Below are 15,253 nucleotides of genomic sequence, written 5' to 3' on the forward strand. Positions count from 1 at the left end.
TTCTCTCTGAGATAAATGCCTATTTTGTCAGGGGGTAATGCTTTAAATAATTTCTGTTTGATTAAGCGCTTCTAATTTCTTTGTGGTTTAGTTTTGGATTAAATTTTCAACAACCTGCTGTACAGTAAAATGCACCTGTGTGCAAAAAAATTACAGACGCAATTGCTCTGGGTTTCTGCATTCCTTCCCCTGCCATGAGTACTAGATTGAGGTAGTAATTTTACGTTTTGACAATTACCAGCTCTTTTAAGCACACATGGAAGGAAGAAAGAAAAAAAAAATTGAATACCAGAGTCATACAGTAGATGTCTGTCCTTGTCACAGAAACAAGGATGCAGAATGGGAATGCGTCACGTCTCTAGGTGTGCCTGCAAATGAGGAAACGGGACACACCTTTCTGTTGAAAGGTGGAGTGCAGATTTTAAGCTTCCTTGAAAAGGTGCTGCAAGCCATGAGGAAAGATGTGTCACTGCACATCCAAGGAACCTGTGAGCTGCTTTGTATGACTGCCTTGGGGGTTTGTCTATAGATGTGAGATGGAACAATATGCAATTGCAGGGTTCTGTGCAGCATATGATGTGCAAGTGTCTATGGAAGAGAGAAGGTTTGCTCATGTAAAATACATTCTCTTTTTCTGTTTCCTACTAAGGGTACTCCCTTCTGTAGTGAATGAACTTCAAAGGAGTAAATTCTTTTAATGTAACATGTAGGAAAAATGCCAATAAAAGCAATAATGATTTGCAATAATGACTCTGCTGACTTGCCCTGTAAATGTTTCATTTTATAGTTGCACAACTGCAGAAGAATCTAAACAGATACCCTAATAAGGGTAGCATTACTCCAAGGAAATGGATCTGGTCAGGGAGAAGTGGAGTAAGCAAAAAAGCAGGAGATTGCTTTTCAGAGAGTTGTGACCTTGGGCAGCTGAATACAATGGATGCAGTGTTCAGGCTGTCTCTTTACCTTGCAACTGCTGCATACCATTGGTATTCATCAGCAGTGGCCAGGCTCTGCAGTGGGGATCATTGCAAAGTATCACCTGGTTTCTGAGAGAAGTTTGAAGTTGATAAAATGCAGAAGTGTTCAAAGTGCATATAGAAACAATGTCTTTTATCTGAACTTCATGGATTTCGGACTTAGCCACTGTATAAACTTTATTGGTAAATCTTCCTTCAATGTGGATCCCAAATTCTCCTTTATACTAAGTTGCACCTTCTGCCTGTATTACAGTGGTGTGAAATGCCACCTGTGCAGCCTGCCCTGGTGTCACCTTACCTCTGGGAAAGTGGAGATTAGCCCTGATTGACAGTCTTCTGCTCATACTGTGCAACAGCTGAGAAGGAGACTGGGCTGGGATTAAATTTCTCTTCTACTACTGCCAACTAATTTTCCTTGTCTTTTGCAGTGTGACATATTCTCTTCATATTTCTTGAGAAAATTGAAAAACATTGAAAGACAACATTGATCAAATCTTACATTTTTTACGTCTTTGTTCATGGCTGAGTTTTAAGATTTGTTGGGAGTCTTTTCTGAGTTCCTGACTTGAGAAGCAGGAGAAGAAGGTAATCATTGGAGAAGGAAAGAATGGGAAGAGCTAGCAGTTCTGTCTGCTTTGGGCCCAAGAGAAGTGGACACCAAGGTCTCAGGGAGTGTTTCCTCCCAGGCACCCCAAAATATTGATCAGGGTATGTAGGACAAAAAAAAAATTACAGTAACTTCACGATTACAAGCTGCACCTAATTATAAACCACATGTCCGGGTGTCGGCAACATTTCGTTCTTTGTCCATATATAAGCCGCACCAGATTATTAGCTGCACTTTCGTTCGCAGCGAGGATCCCCATGCAAATTTCACAAAGTTGCCAATTAGTAACAGAATCGTGGGATCACGGAATTTACTGGCTCGGCTCGGGGCCATGTGGGCTCAGCCTGCTTGGGGCTACCGACAGGGCCGAGTGAGCTGGCTCGGCGCTGCTGCTCAGCGGGGCTGCTAGGGGCCGGCCGCCACTGCCGGCTCACTCGCCCCCGCCTGCACTGCCAGCACCGGGCGGGCTGGCCCTGGCTTGGCGCTGCTGGTCCCACTGCTGCCGTGTTCGCCCCCCCCAACCTGGGGGCCGGTGCTGCTGGCCCTGCCCCTACTGGGCGGGCTGACTCTGGCCCGGCACTGCTGGTCCTGCCACTGCTGCGTTCGCTCTGCCCAACCCCCACCACGTCCGCTTCCCCCAGCCTAGGGCTGCCCACTCGGCCCCCGCCGCATTTGCTTCCCCCGGCCTGGGACCTGGCGCTGCTGGCCCCGCAACTGCTGGGTAAGCTGGCCCTGGCTCGGTGCTGCCGGTCCCACCACCGCTGCATTCGCGCCCCTGGGCCCGGCGCTGCCCTGCCAGAGCCAGGTGGGCTTGGCTCGGCTCCGGGCTGCTGCCGGCTCACATTTCCAGTTGGCAAATTTCAGAACTTTTTTTCGCATATTAGCCGCTCCGGATTACAAACCGCACTTCTGGGTTCGGACCAAAACTTTAGTCAAAATGGTGCAGCTTATAATCGTGAAATTACTGTATATAGGAAAGTATATCTTCAGGATTGTGGACAGATGCAATAATTTCAGAGAGTCCTCTTAGTATCCTTTATTCAGATGCTGGAAATGTGAATTAATTCTGAAACAAATGGAAAATGGAATAAACTTTTTTTTTTCCCAGTGTGTGTAGACTTGTGTTTCTCTTCACAGGTGTGCTGGGAAGTCTGACGGTCACTTTTCAACTCTTTTCCCGCCACTCTCCCTCTTCTGAAAATAGAGAAAATCTATTTAAACAGTTACCCAGATTACTCTTTTACTTAGGTACTTAGTTCTGTTCTGTTGACTAAAGCTCCCATAATTCTCCAGCAAAGAATCTTTCCCTTTTTTGTGTTGAAGTACAATGCCCGTTAGCATGTTATGAATGCTTTCATGCATGAATGCTGGGATTGTTGCCTGCTTGCTTTTGTTTTTTAAGATGTGCATTTCATTGCTGCATGCAAGGCAGTGAGCTTCAGAAGGTCAGAGGGCAAAAGGCATCAGATATTCCATGCCATAAAAAGTGCACATGTCCTTGTGAGTTACAAAAACCTTTCTCACAGTGAGGCTGGTCATGCATACTCTGTGTGAGGAGCCAGACTGAGCTCAGGCAGTGCTCAGCAAGCACAGCAATGTACCTCTGCATTCCCCACGCTCCCTGTATGCATCTGTTGTGCTTACCAGCCTTTCTGCCTCGGGTGCATGGGAATAAGCCAGTGCTCTGCTCTCTAATGATAAAGTGTGCCATTACATTTTGCTTAATTGGTTGTGTTTTCATCAGGTGATCTCCAGACAGGCAATTTGGAGTTACTCAGTGATTATTGTGGTTTGCAGTGTACAAATTAGTGTGGGAAGTTGCTAACATTAGCCTTCCAATTTAGGACTTTAGTGGCAGTGTCAACTCTTTCAGCATTCATTCGAATTGCAAAAGGCAAGGAGGGAGAGCATGGGAGGACATTGTGTTGCCTGCCATTTGCTGGGACACCCATGCCCTGGCAATGGTGTTACCCCATTTTTCCAAACCTGCTTCTAGAAGCCAGGCAGCACAGATGGGCTTCAGACATAGAGGAGTATGACTCCCCTCCTCCTTACCACCTGGATTTTTAATATTTTTATTTATTTAATTTTTAAGGATTATTAGGTCCTGGGAATGTAGTACTGGTTCCCCACCACCTCAAGTTGTTCCATAAGCTATGTTGGACCCATTCTGAAAGCCTGATAACATCTGCCCAAAGCTTGATAATGTCTGCCCAAGCTTTTCAAGTGTGCCTCAGTGCTGCTGCTACCCACTTGCTGCAGGCCAGAAATCCATGTTTTTTGGGCCAGATGCAGACATGATGTGTTTAATCTTCAGCAGGCTTCCCTGGGCTCCCGTTCCTGCCTTTGAGCTGTGGTGTGCTGCCCTGTGCCCACCCTGAGGGACCACATGTGTGGAGCAGGCTGCTGGGCTGCCCAAGTGTCTTATCTGTTGGAGCTGGTGCTGTGAAGAGGTGCTTGTCTCAAATCCAGGGTATTGCCCCTGAGTTTTAGCAGAGCATATAAACAGGATGGAGCAGGGGCTGCAGATGTGTCACTGTGGCTCGTGGGAGTGGAGAACCTGAGCTCCAAATGTCTGAGCAGCCCAAACGTCTCAACTGCTTGTGGTCAAAGTGTAGTTGGGATTCGTTCCTCAGTGAGGGGTCAGACCAGTCAGGTGGGCTTCAGAAAGGGAAGGCTGAAATGCTTATTGAAAAGGCTACTGTACAGGTGCAACAGCACATTCTACAGTAATTTTACAACTATAAGGTGCACCCTTTTGACTAAAATTTTGATTGAAAACTGAAAGTGCGCCTTATAATCTGCTGTGCCTTATATATGGACAAAGTTTGGAAATTTGCTGACAAGTCAGAAGTGCGAGCCAGGAGAGCCACGAGCTGTGCAAAGCTGCGTGCTGTGCTGAGCCAAGCCACGCAGAGCTGCGCAGAGCCACGCGCCAAGCCGAACCACGTGGTGCTGCGAGCTGTGCCGCGCGGAGCCACGCAGAGCCACAAGAGCTGCGTCAACCGCAAGAGCCGTGCCAACTAGCGCTGGGGGCGGGCGAGAGTGCCGGGGCCCGTGGCACGGGGAGGGCGCCTGAGGCTGCGTTTAAAGGCTATGCCAATCTGTGAAAAACGTTTGCAAATTGAGCACCTGCCAGTAAACCCCGGGATTGCAGGATTCTGTTACTAATTGGTTACTTTGTTGCACATGGCTCCTCACTGAAAAAAAAAAAAATGTGCGCCTTATAGTCCAGCGCGCCTTATATATGGACAAAGTTGCGAAATTTGCCGACACCCAGAAGAGCGCCTTATAATCTGGTATGCCTTATAGTTGTGAAATTACTCTAATTTACGTACAGTTTTTCATCTATTTCTCCTTATTTTGTAGATGTTTACCTATATGCAGGGTCCTGTGGACATCATAGGGCAAAGTTATCAAAGAGTTCTGGGTGTTTGTAGGGCAAACCCTATATAGCTTGCCAAAATTTGATTTTAAAAAAGAAAACAAAGAAATAATCCAAACAAACAAACAAAATAACACCAAACCAACAAAAAGGCCCCAAACAAAAAAAAAACCAAACACCACTCCTCCCCCCCAAAAAAAACACCCAAAACCAAAGCATGAACTAGTCAAGTAAATAAATAATTTAGTGTAAAATACATTCTTTTAGTACTTGTGTCCCTGTGGCAAGAGAGAGATATGTAGCAATCCTTTTGTGAAAGCAAAGCTGCCAAGTGAAATGAAGCATACTGAATCATCAATTGTAAATTCAATGTGAGAGGATCAATAAAACTTAGCAACAGAACTTATGACCTGACATTTAAAATTCTGTTTTCAATAATCAGTGTTTCTATTAATAAAAGAGTGAAAGAACTATGATCCGTTATTGTCTTTTCTCACTCCTTTTCACACTTACTTTCTTAGCCTTGGAATGAAGTCTTGCTAAGTCTTATGGCACCAAAGTGTGACATGTATCTCTACAAAATCCTGAGTTTTAATTTCAAGCAAATATGGAGCTTGGAAGAAGAGAGGGGGGAAAATAACCCTAACTACTTACAAAGAATGTGGGCTGGGTGGGTCAGTTTGTTTTTGTCATATGTCTCTGATCTTATACCTGTTTTTTGCAATGATTGAGTCTGGAAATACTTTATTTACTTGCCCACCTCTACTTCAACACATGAAAATTGTTTACCTGTAAACTGATATTTTTGAGCTACAGGGAGACATAAACAAAATACAAAAAATCCCTCTAATGTTTTCAGCCCCGTAAAAGGATCATGAAAACTGCCAATCTGGAATATAAAACTAAAGTGGAACCTTTTGTAGTTTGATGCCAGTAAACTGAGAAGTGAAAGCTGTAGTACTATTGTTGGGAATAATTTTTAAGTGTGCTTGTTACCTTGCACAGTCTGCTGTTTAATATGGATTAGTTTTTTCACACCAGAATCCCATTTGGGTAAAAGTATGCTTTCCTGGAATTGCCTGCTTTTTTGGCATGAGAAGGGGAAAAAAGAAAAAGGCAACACTGAGCTTCGTAGAAGCCAGGAATAGTCCTTACCTTCCTAATGCAATTCCTCCTGCTTGCTTTTAGGTGCAGCACTGGCATTATATCAGTGATGCTTCTTGATGTAAGAAGGCTTTGACTAATACTGCCAGAATAAAATCAGATAACTGACAAAGACTATTCAAAGGTAGAAAATGTATATTGTTCAGAAAGTTCATCTGCTTCGAAAGTTCACAACAGGCTGAATTATTACAAAGCCCCTCTAGACAAGGCATATCCATGCCTGTGTATCAAACCTAACATCTGTAGTAAAACCAGTACTACTGTATAGTTGTTTTGTACTGGATTATCTTCAGAAATTTTCATATCCAGGTATGTGGAGAACGATGTTAAGAACTGAACAGTGCTTGACTAATGAACCTAATGAAGAGTTTAATGTCTCATGAAAGTAAGTGGTAAATGCTTCTCTTCAGAACAAATGTGCCAAAACAAATGTTTTTTTTCTTTTTCTGCCTAATCAGCTTTGAAGTACTCATTTAAGATGTTCCTCCTCAACAAAATTTTTTAAATGAGACTGAACATGTACATTTGCAAGCAGAAGTTCACATTTTGAAAACAGTACTCTCATTGGTCTTTACAAACAGTCAATGAGAACCATTTCTCAAGTTCAGTCTCAAACTAAACCTTGATTCAGAATGGTTGGTCTCTCCCATGCCCTGTGGCTAGTGCTCATGAGTTGGCTGGCCTGGTCTTTGCTTTGTGTCCAGATAGGAGAGATAAAAGGATGGTGAAAAAATTGCTTGGGTCTTTTGCAAAACTTGTGAAAAGCAGTTTTGAGACTGTTAGCCACCTGTGGCAGATAACTTTTAAGTTTTTAAGGGCAGAGTTTCTGAAGAAGAGCAAAACTGCGTGGCTGAGCCTCAGCAACGAGAGTAGTGAAGTAATTGGCACCATTGCTTTGCCTCATTGTTTTTGAAACCCCAGTCCCAAGAGGGCAGCTTAAGCAAGGAATGAGAGTGTTAGCATGACTTCTCTCACGTGTGGATTTAAAAATCCTTCTCCCCCTTGATGTGTGTTTATAATCATGTCATGTAGCATAAGTAAAGCATTGCCAAGCTGGCAGCTTTTGGACTGGGGACTGCCAGGCCCGACCAGGCATGGTGGATGAGCTACAGACATTTTGGCAGGCTGTTCTCCTTTTCCCTGAGTCACTGGTAGAGTTGCACAGCAGTGTGAGAGCTGACTAGATGATGTGGCAAAGGGTATGTAAGCAAAAGCTAGTGGTGATTGAAATTGTCTTGTTTGGAAGCTGTGCTGGGACAGCTACTCCTGCTGGCTGCATTGCTGTCAGCTTTGGTGAACAGTTCTTAGTGGAGTCTCTCTTCCCTACTGCTTTCTTGTGCACTGCCCTTCCTTGGTTCTGCGTTCCTTTCCTTTTTTGATTACTTACTTCCTTACTGACTTTGGACAGATTAAAATCCTGCCTCCTCCTTCCAAGCTAAGGTAGAGGGGTGAGAGTGGTGGAGGCAGTGCCATAAGCCAGGCAAGTCTGTGATACCAGCTGATGGTGATTTAAAGTGGGACTTGAAACTGCAGATCCATTAGATTGAGAAAAGTTGCTGTATGTATTTCTCTGCTTCATTTTTGCAGTTCTGTTCATAGTCAGTTGCTAAATAGTACTTAGAGCAGTGATTTTTAATTTCAGATTTAATCAGAAATGCCATTGTCTCGACTGAACAGAAACTGTTATTTCTTTACCTTTCATGCCTTCATTTGCAGGCATGAGAATAAACTGCTGTCTGCTAGCAGCCTGTCTTACTTGACCACAATTGTTAATGGCAGTAGGTCTTCAACACTCCTGCACTGTCATGTTTTTGCAGCCATGATGCTGGGATATGGTTTAGACAGTCTTGAAAGTGATAAAAAGTATTTTGTAAAACTTGTCAAAACAAGTTTGCTGAATTTCTCATGAAAGTCATAACTCAGACTATACCAATACCAGTAAGTCTTCCAAAAAGACTTGATGGTTTTTGGGTTTGCTTTTGAGAACATGATAAAGTTGCTGCTTCCTAGCCATGAGGAAATCTCTTGTCCTCAAGAGCTGACAGCCACATTTGCAGAAGCTCTAGCAGAGAGAGAAGTGCAATAGCTTTTTGATGGAATTGCCTTTTGGCTTTTGGGTGAGGTCTATTAGTGATGGGTGTCTTCACGCTCAACAGCAGAAGATGAGGAGGAACATGCTTGTCCACCTGGAGAGTAATGCCTGTGTACTGCTTGTGTTGGGCATAATTGGAAGATAAAAATTTTTGTGCTGTTATTTGTTGGGGTTTTTTTTTAATCTATGTAGACAATACTATCATATATGAAGCAGTGGTCTTATAAGAAGTGCTGGTGACTTCAAAGGGCTGAGGAAGGTTCAAATTTATTCTGGTTCTCTTTCAAGTCAGTAATAATGTATGTTTTTATCCAGTTTCTTTTTTTTAAAGTAGTATACCATCACTAGCTCTGTGCTATCTCCAGTTACTGAAATTGGAGGAGATGGAGCCTGTTCAAGGTTGATCAGCAGCTGTTGCACAGACCTCAGGAGCAGGAGAGCTGGTGCTTTGATCTGATGTGGGGGATTGACAGACAACAGAAACATCTCATTTTCAAGGACATTTTGCACTGCAGGAAACGAACCTCCCTGAACTGACCTTATATCCCATGGAAGCATCTCCATGGCTTTGTTCTGCTTTAAAACAGGAAAGAAAATAGTATTGTTTAAGAAACAGTACTAAATTTGTTGAGAGGAAGGTGTTAGTATTTTGCCCCCGAGTGTTTTCTGAGGAAATTGTGAATGCTACTGTAAGGATTTGAAAAGTAATTTTATCCAGTTAGGCTGGATTAAGCATTTGCCTTGATTTATGTAGATAATCAGTTCATGAAGTTGAGTTCAAGGAACTGAATTTAGATTGCATTTTCAAATAAATTTACAAAGTTGTGCTTTCTCTCACTATGTATGGGGTTCAACTAGTCCTTCTCTATAATGAACTAGTCCTTCTTCCATCCACCCTATCATCCCTGAATAAACAATGCTGATTCCTGACTGCTGGCAGAGAGGGGTAACCTGGCTGTTGTGAAATTGAGCCTATTGGTGACACTGTCTCGGAGCAATTTCTGGAGTGTTCATTTATTTCCCTTTTGTACATCATGTGACGGTAGTAACCACAGACCCTTCTAGTAGTTCCCACATTCAGCCACTACTGATGACCAGCTCTTCTGGAAGCCTTTTGTTGATGGAATGCAGAACCAAGGAAGCCAGGCAGTGCAAATGAGGGCATCTGGACCAACATTCTGAATTAAAGAACAATACATCAGACAAATGGCCATTACAGCTTGTTTCCCTGGACTTAGATATGGAAGAACAGGTCTGATTTTCTACTCAAGAGGCTGAATAGTTCATATGTGAATTGGTGTCAGTGAGGGGTATTCAGCTTCCAGTGAGCTTTCCATTGAGTAGTCTGGCCAGGCACTTAATATGTTTTTGGGTACCTAAATATAACTGTTTTCAGTAGACAAGCCAGGGAAGAGTGAGTTTTCAGAATAACTTACTATTAATATGAAATTAGCAAATTAGTGTCTTTTTCTTGATAACCTCTTTCTTTTTGTGGCCCCTCCTTGATTGTCATCAGTTTGTGATTTAGGAAAGTGAAGGAATGAAGAGTAGTGTGGTTTTGGTTATCTTTTGCATTAAAAAGCTATGTCCTGCTTGACCTAGTTAATAACATCTCTTCCTGTCTCTTAGACTTTGTATTTGGAGCCAAGCTACTGAGGTGCATAAACAAAAGGTTCTCTAAATACATATTGTCTATTGTTCTTTCACTTTGCCAAGCCTCAGTAGTGACGTGCTTTTTGAATGCAGATGGAGCATAACCTACATTCATAGCTCTTAATTTAAAGCAGTTTTAACTGTTTTGAATCAACTGCATTGATAGGTTGACTGGATTTCACATTATAAGGTGTGAATGAGTAGTGTTTGCACTGAAATGAGAACACAGTTGTTATTCAGTATCTACTTTTTCATATATAAAATATAATTATTGTGCAGTTATTTTATTCAGCATACAGCATGTATGCATATAAAATCTAATTTGTTAATTAGAGTTTTGCAATGCATGCTCCACCATTTTACTTAATTGGGATAAAGTTCTTCAATTATTTTGTGATTTTCAGCATATATATCCAACAGAAAGGAAAAAAAAATGGATTTTTGTCATCTCCAAGAACAGAGTACTGAGGAAGACAAGAAGAAGCGTTTGCATTTTCAGCATCAAAATCTGTGAGGTAGAAGGACCCAGGACTTCTCCAGGTGGTCTTGCAGCTGTGAGACTTGCAAAGCTATTTCCTTTCAGTTTTGCAGTCAGGAGAAATTTATTTGCTACGGAAATGATGGCATATGGCTGTTCTTCTACAAACACTATTCCAAGTATTTTTACAACGTTACTTCATGGAAATAAAAACACTGGGCTGTAGTTAGTGTTCCATGGCTTTCTTTGCCCTCTTACCACAGAAGGCTGGCTTGTCAGGGAGCTCTGGAGTAACCTAAGACACCAGGCTTCTTCCTGTGAAAAAGGCTGAGGTCAATGTACCCAAGATTTACATCGAGAGGATTCCTTCCTCAGGTGGGTCTTGTATGCCAAGTCTTGTCCATAAATTAGGCACTGGTGAAGATTTTGTCACATGGCTAAGGCACTGCAGCTGGATCAATATCTGTAACTTGCATAGTCGGGGAGATATCTCTTGCCAAGACCTTTTTGTTTTGCCCCCACCCAGAGGGGAAGGCCCATGGACAGACACTCCATTGTAGAGCTACCTTGACAGGGAACATGTATTTGCATTCCAGATGCCTCCGGCTTTGTGAACTGCATTGTTCCAGCCTCCTTTGAATAGCAGCTATTGACCCCTAACAATGTACATTTGTTTAAATCAACCCCCTTCCCTGCTTTAAAAAGCTTATTATACCATTAGCCCAACCAAGTGAAGGCTTCTCTTCAGGCCCTTTCTTTTCCCCTTCATAGCAAGAAAAAAGACTTTGCAGCATTAATTATTTAATTTCAAGATGGAAAACCTATTCCTCCTTCTGAGAGGGTATTTTGAATGCTGAGGTTTTGGCAAATTTTGTTGCGGCTTAATGTTTGCAAGCTTTTCATTGCTCTTGAAAGCATAAACTTCACGTTACTTGAGCTTCTGAGATGCTGGCAAATAATAAACTGGTGGAATAACAGGGGTTTGGTTGTCCTGAAACACTTGAAGAACTTGACTGCATTTTGGCAGGTTTTTTTGCTCTTCATGTGTTCATTTAGGTGGATTGAGCTCACGTAGAAGGAGATGGTGGAGACTGACCAGGCCTGACCTTTAGTGCCCAGCAGCAGGCTCACAAAATATTTCTGTGGGGGGGAAGGGGGGAAGGCTGGGACCAAATTCTCTTTGCTGCTTGGGGTGACAGTAGTACATGCGTGCTCCTCTCAAGCCATGAGGTCTCCAGAGCCTGATGGTGACAATAGCCACCATCATTAAATCCCTTGCAATACGTGAACCAAAGTATGACTGCTGTGGGGTGAAACTTTGCTGTGCCTTGTTCCTGTGGAGTTATTAGCTCAGGGCAGAAAAGATCAGTGAAATAAAAATTTTCTGAGAACTGGACAACCTTTTAGTCCTTTCATTTTATGCCATAATAATACCACTAATAACTGCAAAATATTCAAACATGGAACAGTGGTTTTCTGATTGAGTGGGGTAGTTCAATGAGGATTCCTTCTTCTGCTGTCCTATGTTGAGTCAGGAGTATCTCATGAGGTATCTATAGACATTACTGTTGAACATGTTAGTAAAGTGTTGCCTGCACGTTGATGCAGGTGATCCTACCCCTCTGCTCAGCCCTTGTGAGCTGTGAGCTGGAGTGCTGTGTCCAGTTGTGTGTTCCCCAGGGTGGGAGAGACATGGATATACTGCATAGGGTCTAACAAAGGACCAGAAAGATCAGGAAGAGTCTCTCTCCTAGGACTACAAGCTGAGAGAGCTAGAATTCTTAAGCCTGGATAAGGCTCAAGGGAATCCCACCTGTGTGTGTAAATAGCTGGAGGAAAGATAAAAGAGGAGGGAGCCAGCTCTTCTTGGTGATGCTCAGTGACAGGCTCAGAGGCAGTGGGCATAGGCTGAAACACGGGAGACTCACACTGAACATCAGGAAACAGTGTCTATTGTGGGAGTGATTGAGTGCTTTTACAGGCAGCTCTGTGTGAGCCTGCTTGAGCCCCTGGGCTAGAGGCTCTCCAGAGGTCTCTGTCAGTTTCAGCCTTCTGTGGTGCACAGATGAAATGAGGTGGCTGATGACATGCAGGAATCCCAGGCGAAGCTGGTCACCCTGCTTTCATTGTATGGCATGGTGTAGCATGGGTGCATCATCACATCATCTCTCTTGCTGTGCACTCGTGCTTATGGGCTTTAGACCCATTCCATGGTGAATTTAGTGGGCTCTGCATCATCCAGCCCCACAGGGGTTGACAGGCAGCTGCAAGCCTCAGGTTTTCACTTTCGGGCACTCCTGGGGACAGTGAGCTGATGGCAGCACAGGCATTAATGTGAAAAAAACCCTTTGTCTCCACATGAGAGTTGTGGTAGATATTCCTTAGTACCAAATATGTAGCCTGCAAAGTTGTCATCTCTCCTGTGTCTGTACCTGAGGGACATAGGACGTTTCTGTTTGCTGGCTCTGGTGTAGAGGTAGCAGAGGAAGTATAGAGCAATGCCCTCACAAAATTGTTCCTTCCTCTGGGAAGTGCAGGGTGAGAGGTACCCCTGGACCAGTCAGCATGGGGATGTGTGTGGTGTTCAAGAGAATTAAAACAAAGCAGTGCCCTGGGTTTTCTGATGACCAGAGTGTGATGTAGACCCAGGAGAGTGGGTGGAAGTGCTCAGCTGATGTTCCTGAATTTTGAATTTAATACTCAACTCTTATCTATTGCTTTTACCACTTGTGGGGAGGTGTTTCCCCATTCTTTCCCAGTCTCCTGCTCCCCCCAACCCACCTCAGGTATTGGCACTCTCCTTTCCACTTCCATCTGCCCTAACCCTGCACTTTTGAGTTGACAAGCCTTGCATTTGAACTGCTTCAGAATTGCTGTGTACTTAGAAACCATCTGACTTGAAGTTTTGGAAATAAAAGGGCAAATGCTCTGCAGGCGTTTGCAGCACTGAAAATGGAAAGCAGTTTGTGAAAAGATGCAGTGGCAGAAAATAAAGAGGGATGCTCTTGCCTCATCCTCTGTGTCCAGGTGAGCTCTTCCCATTTAGGGAAATCAAACAGCAAGAGTTTTTAAATTCTCCATGAGTGCTATTTAATCTCAGTGCTGCTATTGTCCCATAGAAAGAAGAATAACATTTATTCAACATTAAGCATAAAAGCATGTAACCTGTAATGTGGCTGAAGTCCATGGTAAGCTGACAAGCCACTCACCTTAAATAGGTAACAGAATAAAAGATCTTGTCTTGACTATTATTTAGGACTGCACTCCCACCACCTGTCTGATTTCTCTGTGTGAAAATTCAGGCAAGGACAGCCTTTGGATGCCAGCATGCAAAATTATTTTCACTGGGGTTTTTTTGTGATTGTACACCCAAACCTTATATATATATCAGGGTATGTCCAGCACTTTCCTACCACTCCTTTGCTTTTTCTTTAGGAGGGTATTTGACTTTTCTGGTGAAAAAACACTTCTGTTCTCCAAAAGCCACTAAAATACTGTTGCCCTGATATGGAACCAGATGTTTGAAGAGGAGTATAGTTTGGGTTGGAAGTCAGGCCATGGGTCACTGCTGCTCAGTGTTTTCATGCCAGCTAAAGTCTTCTCCTACGCAGGAGCAATTCAAGTGGCTATTGCTTAAGGGATGGCTTTTGCTGCAGGTGCAGTATCAGCTGTGGTCCTACTTCCTTGTTTTCAGTGCTAGATATTTCTGTTCTCTTAATGCTGCATCTACCAGCCAGGTCGTAGATGCAGCATTAAGCTCTACCTGCCCTACCAGACTGACATAGGTGTCTCACTTACAGTGTTGCCAAGTCTCCAAAGCAAATATCAGTTCTTTGTAACCTCACTTGTTACTAGTTGGTCTTTTTTTTTAAATCCTCTGTATTGTGCAGCCAAGAGAGGAGAACCATATAAAGAGGAGTAGTTTAGAAAAAAAGGTGAAAGAAGTGCTGGGAGTGTCTGTCTGACTGAGGTTGAAAATAAACAGGTAGGGAGCCAGCTGGCTTTGAGGCGGATCTTCTAAACTGTGCGTAAATTCAAACACTGTTCTGTAATTTGACATGTGCTAGCATGAGGCACTTGACTCAGAGAATCAGAGGATTGGCTCCAGCTGCTCTTGCCGGCATTTAGGAACTTATTAAAAAAAAAAAAAGGCACTTCAGTGTCGTTCTCCTGTGTTTACTCATTGAGCAGAAACCAACAAATACTTACTAAGAGGTTATTTTATTTTCTTTCACTTGCTTATTTGGATTTGCTTTCTCTTTCTCTCCTATTCCCTGATAAGTATTTCTAGAGAAAAATAGTGAGCAGAATTCTTTTTTCAGTTTTTCTGTTATGTCATCTATACCTGTTTTTTTATTGCAGGGGTCTCGGGTCTGGCTGCGAGAAAATAATCAGCATTATCCCAGCACTGTTCATTCCTGTGCAGAAGGAGTTGTCGTATTCAGGACAGACTATGGTCAGGTATGGGCATCACTTCTCTGTATTTTGTCTTTTTCACAACTCTGTTAAAAATTAGCTTTCACAGAATCACAGAGTGGGTCAGGTTGGTAGGCACCACGCTGGGTCATCTGCTCCAACCTCTCTGCTCAAGCAGGGTCGTCCTAAAGCACGTGGCACAGGTTTGTGTCCAGATGGTTCTTGAATATCTCCAGTGAGGGAGACTCCACAACCACTCTGCACAATCTGTTCCAGTGCTTGGTCACCCTTTACCTGCAATAAAAAAGTTTTTCCTTGTGTCTAGGTGGAAGTTCCTGTGCATCAATTTCTGCTGGTTACCTCTTTATTTGTTGTTTGGCACCACTGAGCAGAGCCTGGATTCATCCTCTTGACATCCTCCTTTCAGATATTTGTCAGATTAATGAGGTCATTTCATATTTGCCTCTTTTTGAGGCTGAAT

General features: G+C 43.2%; 1 protein-coding gene across 1 annotated transcript in view; it reads left to right on the plus strand.

The window, feature by feature from the left end:
• Positions 1 to 15,253, plus strand: part of MYO10 (myosin X) — a 166,830-nt gene that overhangs the window by 19,571 nt on the left and 132,006 nt on the right. Inside the window, exon 2 of the mRNA XM_033066839.2 lies at positions 14,719 to 14,817. Coding sequence (XP_032922730.1) covers positions 14,719 to 14,817 — 99 coding nt within the window. The remainder of the gene's footprint in view (positions 1 to 14,718; positions 14,818 to 15,253) is intronic.

The sequence above is a fragment of the Catharus ustulatus genome, chromosome 1 (assembly GCF_009819885.2).
Source record: "Catharus ustulatus isolate bCatUst1 chromosome 1, bCatUst1.pri.v2, whole genome shotgun sequence".
Lineage (NCBI taxonomy): Eukaryota > Metazoa > Chordata > Aves > Passeriformes > Turdidae > Catharus > Catharus ustulatus.